Source organism: Balearica regulorum, chromosome 2, assembly GCF_011004875.1.
Source record: "Balearica regulorum gibbericeps isolate bBalReg1 chromosome 2, bBalReg1.pri, whole genome shotgun sequence".
NCBI lineage: Eukaryota > Metazoa > Chordata > Aves > Gruiformes > Gruidae > Balearica > Balearica regulorum.
The window spans coordinates 163,632,040-163,651,648 of NC_046185.1; the positions used below are offsets into that span (position 1 = coordinate 163,632,040).

General features: G+C 43.6%; 1 protein-coding gene across 12 annotated transcripts in view; it reads left to right on the forward strand.

Moving 5' to 3' along the window:
* Positions 1–8,748: 8,748 nt before the first annotated feature.
* The window catches only part of MINDY4 (MINDY lysine 48 deubiquitinase 4), an 82,522-nt gene continuing 71,661 nt past the window's right edge, over positions 8,749–19,609 (forward strand). For 9 of the 12 annotated variants that reach the window (XR_012834225.1, XR_012834226.1, XR_012834227.1 and 6 more), the window contains exons 1-5: positions 8,751–9,015; positions 11,006–11,125; positions 12,311–12,519; positions 16,766–17,024; positions 18,085–18,488. Coding sequence is in view for 8 of the 12 variants with exons in the window: in XM_075746768.1 (XP_075602883.1) it covers positions 8,953–9,015; positions 11,006–11,125; positions 12,311–12,519; positions 16,766–17,024; positions 18,085–18,488 (1,055 nt within the window). In the remaining 4 variants the exon portion in view is untranslated. Of the gene's footprint in view, positions 9,016–11,005; positions 11,126–12,310; positions 12,520–16,041; positions 16,155–16,765; positions 17,025–18,084; positions 18,489–19,609 lie in introns of those variants that run through there. The other 3 variants (XM_075746769.1, XM_075746774.1, XM_075746776.1) reach the window with 3 other exon arrangements.

Here is a 19,609-nt window from a genome sequence, read left to right on the forward strand (position 1 = left end):
TACCAAAAAGATTTCAGCTAACTCCAGGTGCCTTTCAAAAGCCAGATCTGTTCTACTCATTGTGCATTACTCACTCTGGAAAATAAAGGTATTTACAGACGTCACAATGTTCAAAGAATATTTTAAGAAGACTTTCCGGATCTCACATTTGCTGGATCGCTGAAACTGTCACTCACATTACTGACAGTACTCCCCTTGGCCCCTCACCAGCAGACTGTTTCTAGACCGCATACATTCAGTAGCTACTGGTGCTGAACCAGCCCAATTAAACTACACGCCATGCTACCCCAGCTGCTATGTGAACAGTCGGTGAGCTCCAAGTATCTACCGTGATTGTCACCGACTGGGATCCTGAAGCTGGGATAGTGATAATTGTGAGTTTGTTGACTAATTAAAACCAGAAGCCCATAAGGCAGCCCCAGTCACTGTTGATTAACAGACCTACGCAGACAGGAGTGCCATTTCCGTGGAGTGCGACCGCTCAGCAGCTCTTTGCTCGCACAAAGATTAAGGATATGTGGAAATTTGCAGTTAACAGCCTCAGGAACCCTCTGCAGCAGCTGCGGAGATGCCGGGAACCGGAGCAGGTGGGATGCAGCTGATGGCTTAAGAAAGAAGTACTTAAGTGGCACAGGGGAAAGGGCAGAGCTCAGTTAACCGTTGAAGCTGGGACCCCACCTATGGGTTACACAGCATCCTCTGCCAAATTGGACTTGCTACATTAGGAGAGGCCTGCCACTGACCTGACAGCTCATGAGGATAATCAAGTTTATGAGACTATACAGTTGAGGTGACCTCTATGCCTCAACAGAATCACACCCTGGCAAATGTTGTCACTCAATGCAACCAAAAAATAATCCTGGAGACTTGGGGAAAAGGGAATCTCAAGAATGGGAACATCAGTTTCACAAAGCTATGCAGTTAGTTGACACAAAGCCTGTAGTCCACCATAATAGGTCTGCAGAAAACCAAACACCCCAGACTCAACTAGGTCATACGCTACCAGTGAACCCTGGGCATGCTTGGACCAAGAGCTGAGGCTGCATCTCTCCATCTGCAGCAGCAGAAATCCCTAAGGAGGGAGTCCCTACAACCTGAGGATCAAGATTTACCTGTTGGGTGGCACCTAATGACAATGAAATTACTACCTTTACATGTAACAAAACAGAATGGAGTACCAGTAAGTTAGGTTGATACAGAAGGGAAATTGCTGGTGGTGAAATGCCTACGCTGTGATGCATTGACATTGTTCACCACCCACTTTGGTTTCACATGTAGCCTCAGAGCTGCTGGGCTTATCAACCTAGGGATATATCCTATAATGGTGTTGCTCTTTGCTTGTATATTGCTTATGTTGCTGTACATTGCTACTATAGCCTTTGGTTGCACAAGTTACAGCAAATGACTCAGACTATTGACTCAAGAGCACAAGTCTGATGAGAAGCAGCTGAGGGAACTGGGGTGGTTTGGTCTGGAGAAAAGGAGGCTGAGGGGAGACCTGATCGCTCTCTGCAACTACCTGAAAGGAGGGTGTAGCAAGATGCATGTCGGTCTCTTCTCCCAAGTAACAAGTGAGAGGACAAGAGGAAATGGCTTCAAGTTGTGCCAGGGGGTGTTTAGACTGGTGTGGCGGGTTGACCTTGGCTGAGGGCCAGGTGCCCACCAGAGCCGCTCTATCACTCCCCTCCTTCATTAGACAGGGGAGAAAAGGCACAACGAAAAGCTTGTGGGTCGAGATAAGGACAGGGAAAGATCATTCTCTAATTATCATCACGAGCAAAACAGACTGAACTTAGAGAGGGAATTCATCTAATTTATTACTAAGCAAAACAGAGTAGAGGAATGAGAAATAAACCCAAATCTTAAAACACCTCCCCCCACCCCTCCCATCTTCCCGGGCTCAACTTCACTCCCGGCTTCAACCTCCGCCCCCCCGGCAGCACAGGGGGACGGGGAATGGGGGTTACGGTCAGTTCATCACATGGTGTTTCTTTTGCTTCTTCATCCTCAGGGGGAGGACTCCTCTCATCATTCCCCTGCTCCAGCATAGGGTCCCTCTCACGGCAGACAGTCCTTCACCAACTTCTCCAACGTGAGTCTCTCCCACGGGCTACAGTCCTTCACAAACTGCTCCAGCGTGGTCTCTCCCATGGGGTGCAGACCTTCAGGAGCAAACTGCTCCAGCGTGGGTCCCCCACGGGGTCACAAGTCCTGCCAGCAAACCTGCTCTGGCGTGGGCTCCTCTCTCCATGAATCCACAGGTCCTGCCAGGAGCTTGCTCCAGCGTGGGCTTCCCACAGGGTCACAGCCTCCTTCAGGTGTCTCCACCTGCTCCGGCATGGGGTCCTCCACAGGCTGCAGGTGGAATCTCTGCACCCCCTCATCCTTCCTCCATGGGCTGCAGGGGGACAGCCTGCTTCACCATGGTCTTCGCCACGGGCTGCAGGGGGATCTCTGCTCCGGCACCTGGAGGACCTCCTGCCCCTCCTTCTGCACTGACCTTGGTGTCCGCAGAGCTTCTTTACACCTTCTCACTCCTCTCTCTGGCTGCAAAAGCTCGCTCTCTAGCTGGTTTTTTTCCTTCTTAAATATGTTATCACAGAGGCGCTGATTTGCTTGGCCTTGGCCAGCGGCGGGTCCGTCTTGGAGCCGGCTGGCATTGGCTCTGTCAGACACAGGGGAAGCTCTAGCAGCTTCTCACAGAAGCCACCCCTGTAGCCCTTCACTACCAAACCTTGCCATGCAAACCCAACACAATTGGGTATTAGGAAAAATTTCTTCACTGAAAGGGTTTTCAATCACTGGAACAGGCTGCCCAGGGAAGTGGTTGAGTCACCATCCCTGGAGGTATTTAAGAGACGTGTAGATGTGGTGCTCAGGGTTTAGTGGTGGACTTGGCAGTGCTAGATTAACAGTTGGACTTGATCTTAAAGGTCTTTTCCAACCTAAATGATTCTACTCTATGATAACCTCCACAATCTAGTCTTCACTATGTAGTTCACAGGAGGGATGGAGTTTGCAATGTCATAGGCTGTAAGAAGCAGCAGGCACAAGAGTGACCTGTGAGAGTACATCACAAACCACCGTGTCTCCAGCAAAAATCACTTCCAGGCTGCTCTAAGGACAATTGAAACAACAGTGTAAAAACCCGCTGTGTGCCAAAGTTTAATTGAATCAGAGAAGTACTTGAGCTTAAATATATTAGGTAACTCTCAACGGGAAAGAATACACCATGTTGCGTCAGGTATGCTACTGCGAGAGCTCCAGCCTGTGGCTGACACCATGCTGGAGCAGGAACCACTATGCTTATTGCCTCAAATTCCCACATTGCCCATCTATTCATCAGAGGAATTTTGATGGACGCTGTGTATCATTTGATGAAAATAATGGGAACATGAGACTGGGAAAGGGAAGAGAAAAGTTTCTCTGATTGGTTTATCTTTTTTTTTTCCATTCAGTGTTCAAATCATGGTCAAAGAGTGGTGGACAACTAACCAGCTCAAGAAAAAGACCCCCAACTATAGACTGTTCTTCTGCAACACTGTTTCTCAAACCTGAGGAGCACTGGCCATGAAGAGATCAAACTCGACTATAGAGCACACCATGAGTAGTGATGACACAAATACTACACTAGTAACGCTAGGATGACTCAGCTTGTCTTGCTTGTTGCAGAGAAACATTATCACTACTAGCTCCCATGATCAGAATATGCAGTTATGGAGGACTCAGAAGGCCTGTGGCTACTGTACTCCACACTTGGCAGGAAGTTTGGAGAAACACAGTAAAATAGTCTAGTCAATACTTTTAAGTAATTTTTTTTATATTAATACAGCATTTGGGAACAGGACTCCCCAATGTCTGGGCGATCTGTCTCTAAACAGTGCATTTTCCAGATAGATCTGCCCTGCTCGGGCAATGTGGGACTGCACCCTTGCTGGTGATGTGGTAACCACTGACACTCAGGTCACCTTCCTCTGCAGAGCAGATCTGCTCTTGCTGCTCTCTCACATTGGAAAAACGGGTAACATCATCAGAGGCTTCTAATTAAACGTTCTCCCCAACTGCACTCATGCTGAGCATACACCCATGCATCCCCAGTGGGTGTTCTCCAACTCCTGTCACTGCTGATCTAGAACCCAAGAGACACAGAGCGGGCTGGACAGCTGGTGTCCCTTGTCCCTCTACGTTGCACAAGAGTGACACGGCCAGGCCACTTGAATATACACATTTCGGTGCTTCTGAGTACATGGGTAAATGTTACCAGCAGTAAGGGCCTGGAAAGTAGAAAGACTTTGTATTCTAAAAAAAACCCCTTTCCGTAAGATTTCACATTGAATTTTCTTACATTATTTTTCTCCAGAAATCGCACATCCCCTTTCCCACTGCCTGATGCAACCTCATTCAGCTGAGGAACCCCATGACTCCAGGCGTGCTTGCCTTGGGCTACAGGGAGGTGGAGCATGACATTGGCACCCAATTTTGCGGTGGGGCTATGTTGCGAGATGTGCCACATGCCAACGCAGCAAATGCTTTAGGCCTAACTGAGCCTGCTGAGGGCTTCTTAATACACGTGGATATAGGAGAGACATTGTCCCACGTGCTCGACAACTACACACTTTGTGTAACAGTTATGTTCACTGTTTACTATAGCCGCTGCAGTGGACACACTAAGAATGAGACACTTCACATAGATTAGTTAGTAATAAATATAAAACTCACAAAATCAGTATTATAAGAAGGATTCTTATAATATTCTTCTTTGCATAAGCATAATAGGAAACCCTCCCCAGCTTTGAAATGCAGTTTCCTGATTTCTTTCTGTTTGTATCCCATCTGAGATTGCTCCCTGTGTCCTTGTGAGACCTTGCACCACAGCGCGTGTGAATACCCATGGTTAGGAGTACCCCAAGAGCTACTTCAGGGAAAATCAACCCCTGCATCGCTACCTCATGTAATCTGTCAGGTTTTAATCAACCTATATACCTTATAACCTTGTCAGGTTCTAATAAACTTTTACGAGTAAGCATTAAATGAAACCTATTGCTGTCTAGTGGAAAAGGACCTGGAGGTGTTGGTCAACAGCCGGCTGAATATGTGCCAGCAGTGTGCCCAGGTGGCCAAGAAGGCCAACGGCATCCTGGCTTGTATCAGCAATATGTGGCCAGCAGGACCAGGGCAGTGACCGTCCCCTGTACTTGGCTCTGGTGAGCCCGCACCTCGAGTTTGTGTTCAGTTTTGGGGCCCTCACTACAAGAAGGACATTGAGGTGCTGGAGCGTATCCAGAGAAGCAATGAAAGCTGGTAATGGGTCTGGCGCACAAGTCTATGAAGAGCGGCTGAAGGAACTGGGGTGGTTTAGCTTGGAGGAGGCTGAGGGGAGACCTTATCACTCTCTACAACTACCTGAAAGGAGGTTGTAGCCAGGTGGGTGTTGGTCTCTTCTCCCAAGTAACTAGCAAAGGACAAGAGGAAATGGTGTCAAGTTGCATCAGGGGGAGATTTAGATTGGGTATTAGGAAGAAATTTCTTCACTGAAAGAGTGGTCAGGCATTGGAACAGGCCTTGCCCCGAGAGGTGGTGGAGTCACCATCCCTGGAGGTGTTCAAAAAATGTGTAGACGTGGCACTTCAGGACATGGTCTAGTAGGCATAGTGGTGTTGGGTTGATGACTTGATGATCTTAGAGGTCTTTTCCAACCTTAAAGATTCCATGATTCTATGATTCTATCACTGCAATGGGTAGTAAGAGCAGCAACCTGATGGTACAGAGGGTACCAAAGTCACCCTCTCTGTACCAAAGTCGGTAGCTTTGCTCGGTGCTGCAGTGCTGACCTATGGCGCCAGAAGGCATTCCTGGCATTTCAGCTTGGGACAAGTAACTTCCAAGAGCTGGTACATCTCCTGTAAGCAAACAGAGGTATCAAAAGCTGGCTCCAGGTAAACAGTGCTGTACTTTTTGTAAATGCATAACAGCATCCATCTTTTCTAAGAGAAATGGAGGGTAAAAGACTGTTAGACATTCAGAAGCAAAAACTCTTAAGACCTGAGCTTTGTCATTGTATTTTACTACACTACCTTTGCATTTCACTGTCTGTGCTGGGATTTTCCCCGCACCCCGCATGCTCCCCAGACTATGTAACTTTCTCCACAGGCCTCCTGTGGCTTCCCACTGCACTAACACAGGCAGGACTGCGGGCTGTTACTCTCATTTGATAAATATCACTTTCCTACCCATTTTTTTTTTTCTTCTTTTTTTTCTTTTTTCTTTTTTGCTTTTTTCTTTTTTCCGTTTTTTTTTTTTCTTTTTTCTTTTTTTTTTCTTTTTTTCTTTTTTTTTCTTTTTAGTGAGGGGCACGTATGTCACAGAAAGCATTCTTTCACGTGCCGCATCATGTTCTAGGGCAAGGTGAAATGCCAGGTAGTTAATGCACGGCAGACAGCTGGTACTGACAACAGTAATGAACTGTCAGGCCCTCTGCATGTCCAATTAACTGAAGGGATGGCAAATTACCTCCCCTGATATCCTGAAGGCACCTGATAGTTCAGTTCCACCACAAGGCAATCTTCTTTTCCCCAGATGTTCCCAAAAGAAGTAATACAGAGAAACTAACCAAAACTTTTGCAAAATGCCATTTCCTCAAGCTCTCCAAGAGCCTGTCAGAGTTCAATACCTTTTAGATATTCCACACATGGAGGGTATGATGTTTAATATCAAATGTACTTATTTGAAGAAATTTGATGTTACGTGGTACTTCTGATTTAGGCGAGTGATGTAAAATATACCAACACCATAATACAAATGCAGGTTACACTTAGCAAAATATAGCAATGCAATTCGCAGTTCAACCGCAATTCCAGTATGATCCCCATTACCGGTCTCTGTCCATTGTCACAACGCTGGGCATCCCCAGTAACTGGGAAGAAATACATGGGTCGAAGCCAGGTCAAGCCCACTGCTCTCCTCAGAATGCTTTTGCTAGATCTTTAGTTTTTATAGTCTCTGTTGGGCTGTGCCATGTATACACTCCTCCGTGCTGGTCAGGCTAACTCAGGGAGACACTCACACTCTTCTCATGAACTCAGGGAGAAACATTAGCACCACCAGTTGCTCCTCTCAGCTGTTGATAGCTGTTTATCTAAAATAAAGACCACCCTCCTGTCCCCTGTATGTTGAGATAAGGACAGCTTCAGGGGTACATCGCCCTTGCCCATCTCCACTGACCACTCTTCCATTGTAGGGGTGAGTCATTCAGTGAGTCACGTTCCAGCCTTTGTCAGCCACAGAGCCTACATGCAGGTGTGGCAGACTTAAGGCTGAGATTTCAGCTGATGCCCTACCAAGCAAAATTATATAAAAAAACAGGAAAACATTGCTATGGGGATCTGTCACAGTCTGTTCCATTGAGAAGAAATGACAACTTCAGAGAACTGGAAGAAGCTTCACCATCACCATGTCCTGCTTCTCATGGAGGATTTTAAGCATCTCAGTGTCTCATGGAAGAGAAACGTGGCCTGGCACAACCAACCCAAGAGACTTTTGGAATATGTTGACAATAATGTTTTGATGTTGTGTAGACAAGTTGATGAAGAGGGGTGCTCTGCTTGGCCTGCTACACATGCATATGGAGAAAGTGGTGGGTGATGTGAAGGTCAAATGCAAAGTCCTGCAATAAGAATGAAACAAAGCCACGCAATAATACAGCCTAAGTGTGTTGGTTCTGCAAGACAGCAGCTATACAGAAAAGGATCTTGCAGAGCAGGCAGACAAGTTGAAAATGAGTCAGTAGGATGCACTTGTAGCAAAGGCATCTAACCACATACTGGGCTGCACTAGGAAAAGCACAAAACCAGCACATCAAAAGAAGTGTTCACGCCCCTCTGTGAAGCACTCCTGAGGCTGCATATGGAATACCATGTTTTATTTTGCTTCGCTCACTACTCGGTTTGAGAGGGAGATGAATGAAGTGGACCAAGTACAGCAAGGCACCAGCAAGGCAATTAAGGGGCTGAAGCACACAAGACACAAGGAGCAACTGAGAGGGCGGTGTCTGCTCAGCCTAAAGAGAAAAAGACCAGGCGAGGGTCTAGATGCTAAATACAACTACTGAATGAGGGTTAAAGAAAAGATAAGGCCAGATTTGTCTCAGAGGGCACAGTTAAAGGCGTAAGATGAAACAGTCAGAAGCTGTAGCAGGGGCAATTTTAACTAGATAAGGGAAATAGTTTATTCACCTAACAGTGGTCAAATATTGGAAGGGGTTGCCCAGGCTGTGGAATCTCAATCCTGGGACAGTACCCTGCCACATGGCCTCTCCAACCAAAATCAGATCCCCAAGCCCGAAGTGTTACACACCACAATCTCTCCCGTTAGCATATTGCATTACCGGCAAACATAGGTGCAGTCTGAAAGGAAAGATTCAACTGAAGAATGCTTCTCCCCCCCAAGATGTTGCCAGCATGAAGATTAAACCTAATTTAGCAGCTGCATTTTTTTGTTTGTTTTATACAAGAGTGCTATTTTACTAAAGAAACATCTACGGTGATAAGTTGCATCAGGACAGGACTAATAGGTTGCAAATAACTATGCTTCTTAAAAAAATAAAATCAGAAGATTGTCCCCTCTCTCAGATTTGAACATTCCTTTCTCAATTATTTAAAGCAACGACCGAGATGCTTCCTGCAGCGCTACACCATGAACTCTTTGCATTTTAAGTCTATCACCAGCTTCCTTCCCAGGGGGAGGAGTTCTACCTCCTTCCGATGACACGGTCTCCACAGCAACATTCCTCCAGCGACCGGACTGCACACAGCCCTGCCGCTACCGTCCAGCCCACCGCCGCTGCGGGACTGCGGCAGTTAAAGGCCGCACCGAAGAGCTGAGATGTCGGCAGACTTGAATGATTTGTTAGATGAAGTAAAGAATACGCCCCCTAAGCACGCTTTGGGCTAAAAAATGGACAACTCCTTTGTGGAAGAAGTGGCTGCATCACTGGTGAGAGAATTTCTCAGTAGAAAGGTAACTTGTCTCGATTTTCTCCAGCTTGTACAAATGAGAATGACACCTGAAAAGTGTTAAGTGCTAAAAGATTGAGGAACGCTGGGAGGGGGGACTTCTTCCAGCCTTGAAGCAGCCAGACCTGAATGGGAGCAAGGCTGTCGGGAAAGGAGCTGCACTACATTTCCCACGATGCCTTTTTATTGCTGAACATGGAAGTCAGCTTCCTCCTTGTTTGAGACAGCCTGATTCTTACGCACATGCGCCTGCAAAACCCAAAATTAAATCAAGAAATGTGGTTGCATTTTTTTTTTAATCATTATTTATCTATCTTGCTATTGTCCTTGTGTTTACAAGAGGCATAAACAACTTCCCAGGACAAAGACTTTTAAAAAAAAAAAAAAAAGCAAATGGTACTGGTGCTAGAGAAACCAGTAACATGCTTTTTTTCCAGTTTTCAGTAATAGGTTGGGAGACAGATTTATCTGGGGGGAAGGGGACAGAGATAAGGGGATGACAGAAGCCACTGTACTTTTCACAAACTTAATGCTGTAAAGGAAACTTTGTACTGTACAGAGGTGTGGGATTGAGCAGAAGAAAAGGCATCTTTGCATTTCCAGGTGAAAGTACCTACTGCCTGGTATTTATGTTCAATCCTAAGGAAATATTGCCCATGTCCAGCCCAGTCAGTCCCTCAGTGTCAGGAATGAGTTAGCTTGTATCAGAAATTAAACAGCCACTGCTACACAAACCTCAATTTTCTTGATCTGTTTTGCATCCAGTCTCCAAATGCACATTTTCCATGTTTGTGAACAAAGTTGAAACATTTGCCAGCAGAATTTCAGATGCACGCTTCAGTATTTGCCAGAAGTATGAGAGGCTCAATTCTGTCTGGTCAATTGATTGCAAAGAGTTTTCAAATGAAAGATATTTACATTTCTGAGTTAGATACTTGTAAATGAAAAACTGAAAAAAAGCTTACAATAGTAATTTATAATTGAATTGTCACATCTATTTCATAGTCTGTACTCTGGAGTCAAAACCAAGGGACATTGATAATCTTTGTGCTTCTGCGCAAGTGCTCCCCTGCTCCCCCCCAAATCTTTAATACACATCAGAGCCAACTTCGCAAACCACCCTTTATTTGCCACACATCAGAGCCAACTTCGCAAACCACCCTTTATTTGCCACAACTTGTTCATAGTTCCCTAAATCTGAGTCAGACAATCCATCTGCAGAAAAAAAGAAATCCTTTTTTGTACCAATAGCTCTTCAGAGAAGAAATCAGGACTTTCTCTCTCAAAATGGTGGTCTGCTGTTGCACCACTTGAATTAGTTCAGGATCTGACTGTGACATTTCAGTTTTTCCCTCCAGAAAGTGAGATGCCCGCACATTTTGTCTCTGAAGTGCCCATGCATGCCGACTACAGATACTAAGTAGCTGAGGAAGTTTGAAGACCCCAAACTAGCCGACGCCACGGAGATCTGACCGATTTCCAACCCGAGACTGATCACAATAACCTGAAGTCCAGATAAAGGTTCTGGACCCACCAAGAGATAGCGTACACCTGATGTTCAGACTTTGTAACTACCCAAGTCAGAATCACATTCATGAAAAGCTATATCATACCTTGGTGGAAAAAGCAAACTCAGTATTTCTGGAACTACTTGAACCAGAAGCCCAGGTATCAGCAAGAGCCTTCATACAGACCAGTCAGTCTTAGGAGGCTGTTTAGCAGCTGAAGTCACCTACATGGTCTTTTGTTTTTCCATGTTTGGTAATTTCTGCCTCACAGACAATATTGCCATCTTAATTATTCTTACATCTGTGGGCTGCAGTAATGCAAGATTGTTCCATTCAAATACAGGTTCTAAAGGTTAGCTTGTTACTAATTACTGCTGGTTTAATGTATCAAGAAGTTTCATATTACCTCCAACAAAGTCAAGAATAAATGCTTTGCTAGGTTGTACTGTCTCAAGTACTCTTAAATCTGACACTTCTCCTTCTCAGGGTTTGAAGAAAACCATCACCACCATGGACCAAGAGCTTCCACGTTCTGCACTTAGTATCAATAACAGGAATGAACTTCGAAATGTCCTACACCTGCACTCCTTGTACAAACAGAACAAGGTAAGGAAACAGATCATGCTCCCCAAAATGTGGTATCAGATCGCATGAAACTATGCCAACCGGATCAAGGCTGTAGTGTATGTCCAAACAGTGGAGAACTCAAGCTTGTATCTGCTGGGAACATGCCGACAGGTCTCTGAGGAATGGAGAATATAATATTTAGGTGAGATTGCAGCTCTTGGGACGCAGCTGAGAACCTGGCAGTTACGAACCCCTGTTACAAACTGCAACCTCCAACAAACCAGGAGCAGTTATTCACTTTAGCACCTTTTCCATCATAACGGCTAGATTATTCAGTTTTGGAAGTACCCTTACATGCCCATTTTTATTTGCAACTTTATATAAGACTTGGCAGATAAAATTACACTTCTAGCATTTATTATTCTTTGAAATGTAATATAGACAGCAATATTTGATGACAGGGACATCAATGGATAAATTCCATTTCACTCGTGACTTAAGGCACCATGATGCTCTTGGTAAGCAGCATGAGGCTATCCTATAGTAAGTCACCTCAAAAAAAATCTCCTAGTGTTGTTACATCACTGTAGCAGCCATCATATAGCATTTTTTTACTTAAGCCCTAAACTTCTGTGGTGTTTCTCTTTTTTTTGGTTTTTTTTTTTTTTTTTTTAATGAAATGCTCATGTACACAGGATGTGTTTTCCAGAGTACTATTGAAAAACAATATAACAAGTGAGTTATCCCAAGCATGTGAATAGAGTTCTAGAGGCCACGCTTCTCACCAAATTCTGATGAAATAAACCACAAAGACTCAAATGAGGTACTAAAAATACTTGCAGTTCATTCTACATTCTTCTGAAGTTGACCAGGTAACATTAGAAAAGGTGTATTCTAGCGCAGTACCATACTTTGCAATGATGATGTACCATACTTTTGCTTAGCGATGAGAATAAGGAATGACCGTAACAGGGTTTTTCTTCTATATCATGGTTACATCACTTAACACAGCAACACCTTCGAGCTCTTGACATTCTCTAGCTGACATCTTCCAGTTTCCTGAGCTGTTTGTACAGTCACAGTATCTGGGACACATCCATAGGCAGCTAACTCTAGAAAGTAGTTAATATGTTCAGTGTAAAAAGAATATCCTATCTTAGGCTGCAGCAAGACTAACAAAAAGTTTCAATAGTCACCAAGAACTTTATTTTTCTCTTTGGACAGGCAAAGGAGAACCCACTGAAAACACTTCTTGAAATTATTACTAATTACTTCCTTGAGCACCGTGGGACTTCCAGAAGCATCAGTTCAAGTTCTGCTCTGTCAACTCCTCAAAGTAAGAGCTCAACATCGCAGCCACCCGACTTTTTGGATAAAGATCATGTGCGTGGGAGTGCCTCTGTGCTCGATGAAAGTGAAACTCAGGCCTGCAGGTACTGTTTTATTTCTTTCTCTTTGTCCTTACCTTCAGCTACACAACCTTTTACCAGTCATGCTACTAACAAAAAGCTTAAATTTCCAGATTATTAAAATCTCCTATGCAAGCCACCCTTCAAAAATGCTCTTTTATGTTCCCTACCAATTATGAAGACTGATAATCTCAATTGCATCTTTCGGTCACTGAATCTGAGCTTTTATGCCTTGCAAATTGGAAATATTCAAATTGAAGCATAGTCTGATGAGGAACTAACCACCTGCACTCCAACTACAGGTATATTCATGCCTTGCATAGTCAAAAGCAAGGCCTACCATCTTAAATTCAGTATTGTTACAAACAGTAGAGGTTCAGTTATTTCTATCTTGCGAAATACCTGAAAACAGCATGTAACCAAGTCTTTCAATTGCATTTATTAGTGCCTCAAGGTGGAGTAGCAGCCCTAACTGTGCTTCAATAGAAAGCTTTTAAAAATGGGCACAAAAGAGTAATTCACCTTCCCAGCCTTGACTCTCAGGGAATTAATCTAATTTCATTCCTCATCCTAAACACAGCATGCTCAAAGTAGCTAAGTCTGAGCGCCAGTGCTTGCATAACCCCAGCAAGTCCTTCCTTATGGGGGAAGAAAGCCAAGATTTTGAAAGTTGATGCTACCAGCTGAGAAGAGACACTTGAAAAGGTGGCAGTGCAAAGGAAGAATTAGCTGCTTCTCTTTTTCTGATACAGGAGATTTCAGCATGTTGTCAGTCAACTTTTTTCCCCCCATTTGATACTACCCCATCTCACGCTGCCTCAGGGCTCCTACCTGCCTCGTTTTCTCCCTTTTCCCTAGACACAACAAATTGTTCCATCTGTGAGCCCCTCCAGTGCGTGCAGACCTTTTTTACGATAGCGAAACGCTTTTTCCTACAGAGGAATCCTCTGACACCAAATAGCAGCACCAGCAGAGTTAAGTGGCCACTACACTCCCCTCACTGACCCCCAGCAAAACGGCGACCCTGCCTACGTCCAGCGAGTATTTATCGAACATATATAAAATTATACACATTACTTTTCCGGCTTAAATATAGGTGGCCCGTCCACCTTGGCCCACGTTGGTAGTTTTTGTCTCTCACTAGGAGCATCATGTTTTTGAGTCCCTTGTTGTTCCTACGTACCATCTTTTAGATCTCAATCGATTCTCCTTGGACTTTCCTGGGGTTTAGTTCCCACTCTACCCGTCGTGAGCAGGTTAGTTCTACCCCAGATGATGGATAGGTAGAAGGAAAGAGTCAGTTTATTTATAATTCAATGAATGATACGGTTACAATTCAATTATCGTGATGTTTTAACAGTCTGTGCTTGACTTGCAAACACACATGTAATATCAGCTGGAGTGAATAGCGCTCGGTTTGACAGACAACGAGCAACTTTTTCTTGTCAGGAGCTTGTGAGCCCTAAATCAGTCAGTAACTCGTAACTGCCTTGGGACCGCTTCCCACGAGCTCCCAAAGGGAAACCCATAAATTTAATATTAGTAGCATTCGTCAGCTCTTGATTTTTGAGATGTTGATATTTCTTTACTTTTCCTGTCGCTGCATCCACGACAGACGTCGCCTTACATCCGTATCTCACCGTAACGTCCACAAGGCCCTGGCCCCCTGTTACAAATACCAAGTCCGGTTTTTATAATTCATTTTGTTCATCTTTCAGCAGCCTTTCCTGAAATATAACCCACTCTTTGTTGTTGGCCTCACGGGCCGGCAGTTGGCAAAGCCAGCCGCCACTTTCGATTCTGTCACCGCGGAGCAAACGGCCACGGAGAGCCCGTGGTGCGCATGCGCATTGGCAGCCGGGAGCTTCCCTCCCCCGCCCGCCAGTGGGGGAAACCGCAAAGAGAGTGCTCGGCTGCTGGCCTAGAGTGGCCGCCGTTGTTCAGGAAGTGGAGCGTTATGGGGCCGCTCTGCTTTACTTTGGAGGGTACTCTATGGTTTTAGTCCCCCACTGGAGGGAAAGATATGCGCTATGTGTATGTTGACACACACACCCCCACCCAGACACACACGGACGCGTACACGCTCGTTGTACACACATACATGAACATACAAATGCAGAGGAGCAAAGTAAAGCCCCACACGCAGAAGCAACGTGTATTTGACAGGGGAGGGTGGGGGGTGTTGCGGTGCTGTGAGGAAGGGCCCCTGGCCAGAATGGCGCGGGCACCGTCCCTCAAAGGGTGAAGTATTCCCCTTCGCTGCTCCAGCCAGTGAGGCTGAGGGGAGCGAAAAATGTCAGATTAAAGGAAAATCAGAAAGCAAAAACCAGAAATACCCAACCTTTCGTGTGTATGAGCTTGGAAACAGTACCCAGCCACCCACTGAAAGCTGCCAGCTCTGAAGAGAGCAAAATCCTGTCTTGACTTACATGTTTTCCATCTAAATCCTGTGATTTTTACAGGTTTCCATGCCTTCACGTGCACCAAACTCAGTAGTTATGCCATCCCGAGGTGGGGGAGGCTGAAGTTGGCTGGAGGTGTGGGGAAGGAAAAGTGGGTTGACTGGGTGTGACAGGGGTCTCTGGGTTTTGGGGCCTGTCCTGATACAAATCAGTATTTGTAACTGAATTTTCATTCAAAACCAGCTGAGAATCTGACCCTCGGACACAGGTAGGCACTCCTGGATGAGTAGTTTCATTTTTCCCTCGGATCAGGTCTTGTCCCAGTGTTTCGGCAGCATGGCCGCAGGAGGAGCTGCCCTAACCCGGACTGTCGTGGGCAGGTTGCTGCGATGGCTCAGCCACCTCCGACTGCAGCCCACAAAATGAACCGGTGAGAGAAACGCTCTGGCAGAAGCACAACGAGCCATTTCCATCCCCTCCCGCCAAGGAAAAGTCAGGCATTACCAGGTCAACCAGCCAGTGCCTGAAATTAGTTTTAATTTCAACTACCTGGATAATTTTTAACAATGCTTTCAGGAGCGGAGAGTATTAATTAGACAGGTACTCTTCACTGGTTCCTTATTAAAGAGTCGTCTTTCCTTTTAACTAATCTCTTGAAGTGTTTTTCAATGTGTGTAACTGTTAAAACAGTCTCTGATCTGACACACGGTGCCCTTTGGCAGCGAGGGGTTACCGGGTCCAAGGTCAGCAGTAATTTCAGATTTCCAAATTCTCCCAGAGACTGATCGCGCTCCCTTCAGCTGACATCTGCAGTGTGTCTTCACAACACCAGACACTACTTCAAAAAGCCATTTTTAACTGGTGAAATAAAAGGAATGTTTTTGTGGTAAACAATGCTTCAACTCATGGAATTGCTTTACAATGAAATAGGATGGAGAAAACCATGCTAAAGTGAAAAACAAGTTCAAGGACAGTTATCATAAAGAAAGCTAGTGTTTTCAGTTACACAGAATATAAATTTATCAACAGACACAAAGAGGTCTCCGTGAAGTGGGAACTTCCATTTAACAGTGATCTAATGTTTTGCAGCCAGTGAAACAGATCAGAAGAAAATTGAACTCATCATAATATCTTACAGAATGTGTTTACAAGGCACAAATCATATACATATTTTTAGTGAGAACTTGATTTGTTAAAATATATTTTTGAGAAAGAAATGCACATCCTGTTGTTGTACAAATGGAGTCAGAGATCCAGGTGAATCTCACTTGCATTTCAGAAAAGCTTGTTTATAGCGTTATATATGCACAGGAAAACAGATGCAAACAGCAAACTACACCTTGTGTTGCTAGCTGGAGTACCAGGCTAAAGAATATGGAGAAGGTCAAATGACAGCAATGTAGCAACCTATTATCAAGGAAAAGCCCAAATACAAAAGTACCATTATTTCTGAAATAAACTAAGTATTCTACATTTGAACAAAGAGTGAAAAGGGTCAGTAGAGTCAGTCTAAGTTACATGATAACAGAGGATGTTAGCAAGAGTGTTAACAAATTTTCAAACTGCCAGCCAAGCAGATGGAGAAGGAATGGGAACTGCTGGTGGTAGCGTACGACCTGTCTGGTATGATATATATAGTTTGCTTTCTGTTATGATATGGTACATATCAAAATAAGTAAGCTTAAGATTAAAGTGTTACAATTGAAATAACGTCCTGAAGACCAACGTATAGATGTTTAAGTGACAAGTGATAGTATTTGAGTACCATTGCTAGATAATAAGTAACTTAATTTGACAAGCAGATGTTTTCGTTTATTTCTTTGTGTATTATTTTGCTGTTTGAAGTTTTACCTTTTTCTTTTTTCTAGATATGATGTTGAGAATCCACTAGATAAAATCCTTCCATCCAGAAAACATCAGCACAAAAGTGAAAAATGCCACACAGGAACGATACACAATAACCACTTACCCTCTGATGGGGATAAGAAGTTAAGAGATAGTCGAGAAGATTTAAAAGCAGCAGTGATTTCTGAGGAGCTCAAATCCACAGTGAAGGAAAAGCCAAGACCTAGGTCTGGTCTCATTGTCAGAGGAATGATGGCTGGACCAGTAGCAAGTTCACCAGAGGTAATTTCCAACCCTTAAAAAATATTTGGCTTGGCCATCCAAAATATTTCAATTTTTTATCTACCAATAAAATCATATGATTCTATGATTCTACGAAAGTCATTTGCAAAAAATACTAAAGTGACTCCTGCATGCTAATCCATTAAATCTGCAGTCTGAAAATACATGATTTAATTCAGCAATAAAAACTGTTTCAGATACAACTACTATGTGCAACTACCGCCTGCGGGTCTGTGATCTTAGGTTACAGGATTTCTTTATATCTCTCGCTATCTCTTACCTCTTGACAGATGGGATTTTCCATTTTCCTGGGAAAACTTTTTTATCTTAGCAATATCTACAGCTTTCAGAGTTTTCTTAGCCACAAGTAACTGTTTCACTCAGGTTTATCTGAAACCCCACATTTAATCTGTAGCAATTTGGAATTGAAAATTACTTTGAGTTAGAAATGTGTTTCTAAATTGGTGCAATCAGACCAAATTCCATCAGTAAGTGTTTTCAAAACACAATTGTAAAATTCTCGCCTTTTTTTTTTTCCTTTCTGCTTTTATATAGAGATGAACTTTCCCTGTGTAAAATTAGGCTTGTAGTAATGAGAAATTGAGATTTATAAAAATGTATCATTTAGATAATACTGAGGAGAATATGGAAGTTAAATGAATTATTTGGATTTTTCTAAATATCTCTGATTTGGAAATAAAGATGAGGTACCTGTAGTGGGCAGTCTTTCCAGTAAAATGTCTTATATGTCTTGGTTTCCTCTGAGTTGGGTACAACCCCAGAATTAAGCTCTTAGAAGGTATTTTGTTGATGATCTTGGGTAAAAGAAAGCAGTTTTTAAAGGTATACATCATCTTTAAATACTGTTCAAATTTTAAGTGAAAGTGTATGTTCTTATTTATCTTTAAAAAAAAAAAATCTGATGCACTATTTAACCTGATTCCTAATAATTAAGCAATTGCTTAACCCAGAAATTAGTGATAGACCTTTCCTTTGCTTTTCATGTTTATTTAAAGATGCTCAAATTTTCATCTGTGGTTTTAATGGCACTTATTTCTAGGCTCTGCAAAAAAGGAGGCTTTCAAAACGATCCACTAGCATAAGCAGCACAGCACAGTTGAAGAGTGAAGAACATGAAGAAAATGATCTGAGTTTCCCAAGTGCTGATTTTCAAGAAAGTAAAGTCAATATGGAGTTTGCATCAAAGACTATATCAAGCTCACATGTGAGTTCAGCCTCTGAAAAACTAAGAAGCATCCCCAAAGATAAAGATGACTTTCTTGCCAAACTGCTGTCTGAAAGAGAGAGGACCAAGACAGAAGAAAAAAAATCAGTTCCAAGCTTTGATACAGACAGCAATGAGAAAGGCCTTAAAGTGAGTGCCTCCCACAGACATTCCGGGGCTGGAAGAGAGAAGAGAGAAAGGTCCCTCAAGAAAAATGAGATTCGGTTGTCAGGCCACAGGTAAGAATATTTGTAAGAATATTATACTAAAATGGTGAGGAAATCTGATGAAGAACTAAGAGTGACTGAGATACAACTTCTGATTTCATTGAGTGGAAGTAGCTGGAAGAGGTGAAGATACTAAAGGTCAGAGATGTTTTAAGATTTAACTTCGTAACTTCTGACATCCCAAACCACTCCTTTCTTGGTCAGTGGAGAGACCCTAGAGGTGCTGTTTTCTCTTTGCTGCCTCAAAAGGGAGCTGGTTACTAGGTCAGACTTCTACTATTCAGACGTCTAAGCAGCACAGGTGACTCCCACCTGTAGAGGTCATCTGCAGACATTGCTTTCTCCTTAGGAATTAGTGTTCATTCCCTCTAAATATTGCAGTAGTATATCCAGAAAACCTCAGAGAATAAAATCAAGGAATACCTGTCAAGTGCATATGTACGTCCACGTGGTTCACTGCAGTGCTGTGCCAAGATACCCAAGCCAGGCCCAAACAGGCTGGTTTAACTACCAGCACAGAGCTCTACCATGTAGAGACATTGTGGTATGTCTTTGAAGCAGGATAGCATGTGTCATTGCAGTATTTATATTAAGCCAAATTAGCGTCCCCACACATCATGATGCCACACAGCTTCTGTGTCTCAAAGTATTTTACTCAAAAGTTAGCTTAGCTTTTTTTTTTTTTTTTTATTGTGCTGCATTCCTTCACATTGATACAGAAGGTTTAGAAGAGGCTCCTTCTCTGAGCTCCAAATATGTATTTTTGGTTTTTCTCTGTCTTATACTCTTAATTGATCTTATTTTGTTTGTTTGTTTTAGGTTTTGTTTTTTTTTCTGTGCAGAATTTGAGAAGAGTGGGAGGCATGGCATTTTGTTTATTTGGGGGTTGCTAAAGCAGTAGGACCCAGCCTGCCACATCTCAAAGCAGGTTTCGTAGTGGGGCTGTGACTTGGGTTGGGTTTTGAAATGCTTCAGGTTGAGTCACCCATAGAGTTTAACCAGTCTGGGATTCCAAAGATGCTCTAGGTTTGAGCAATGCAGGACCCTTTCTGTGCATATATAAAATCTGCATGATAAAACCTGCTGCCTCATTATCTAGCACTTCTCAGCAGCAGCTCTCAAACAACTTTAAG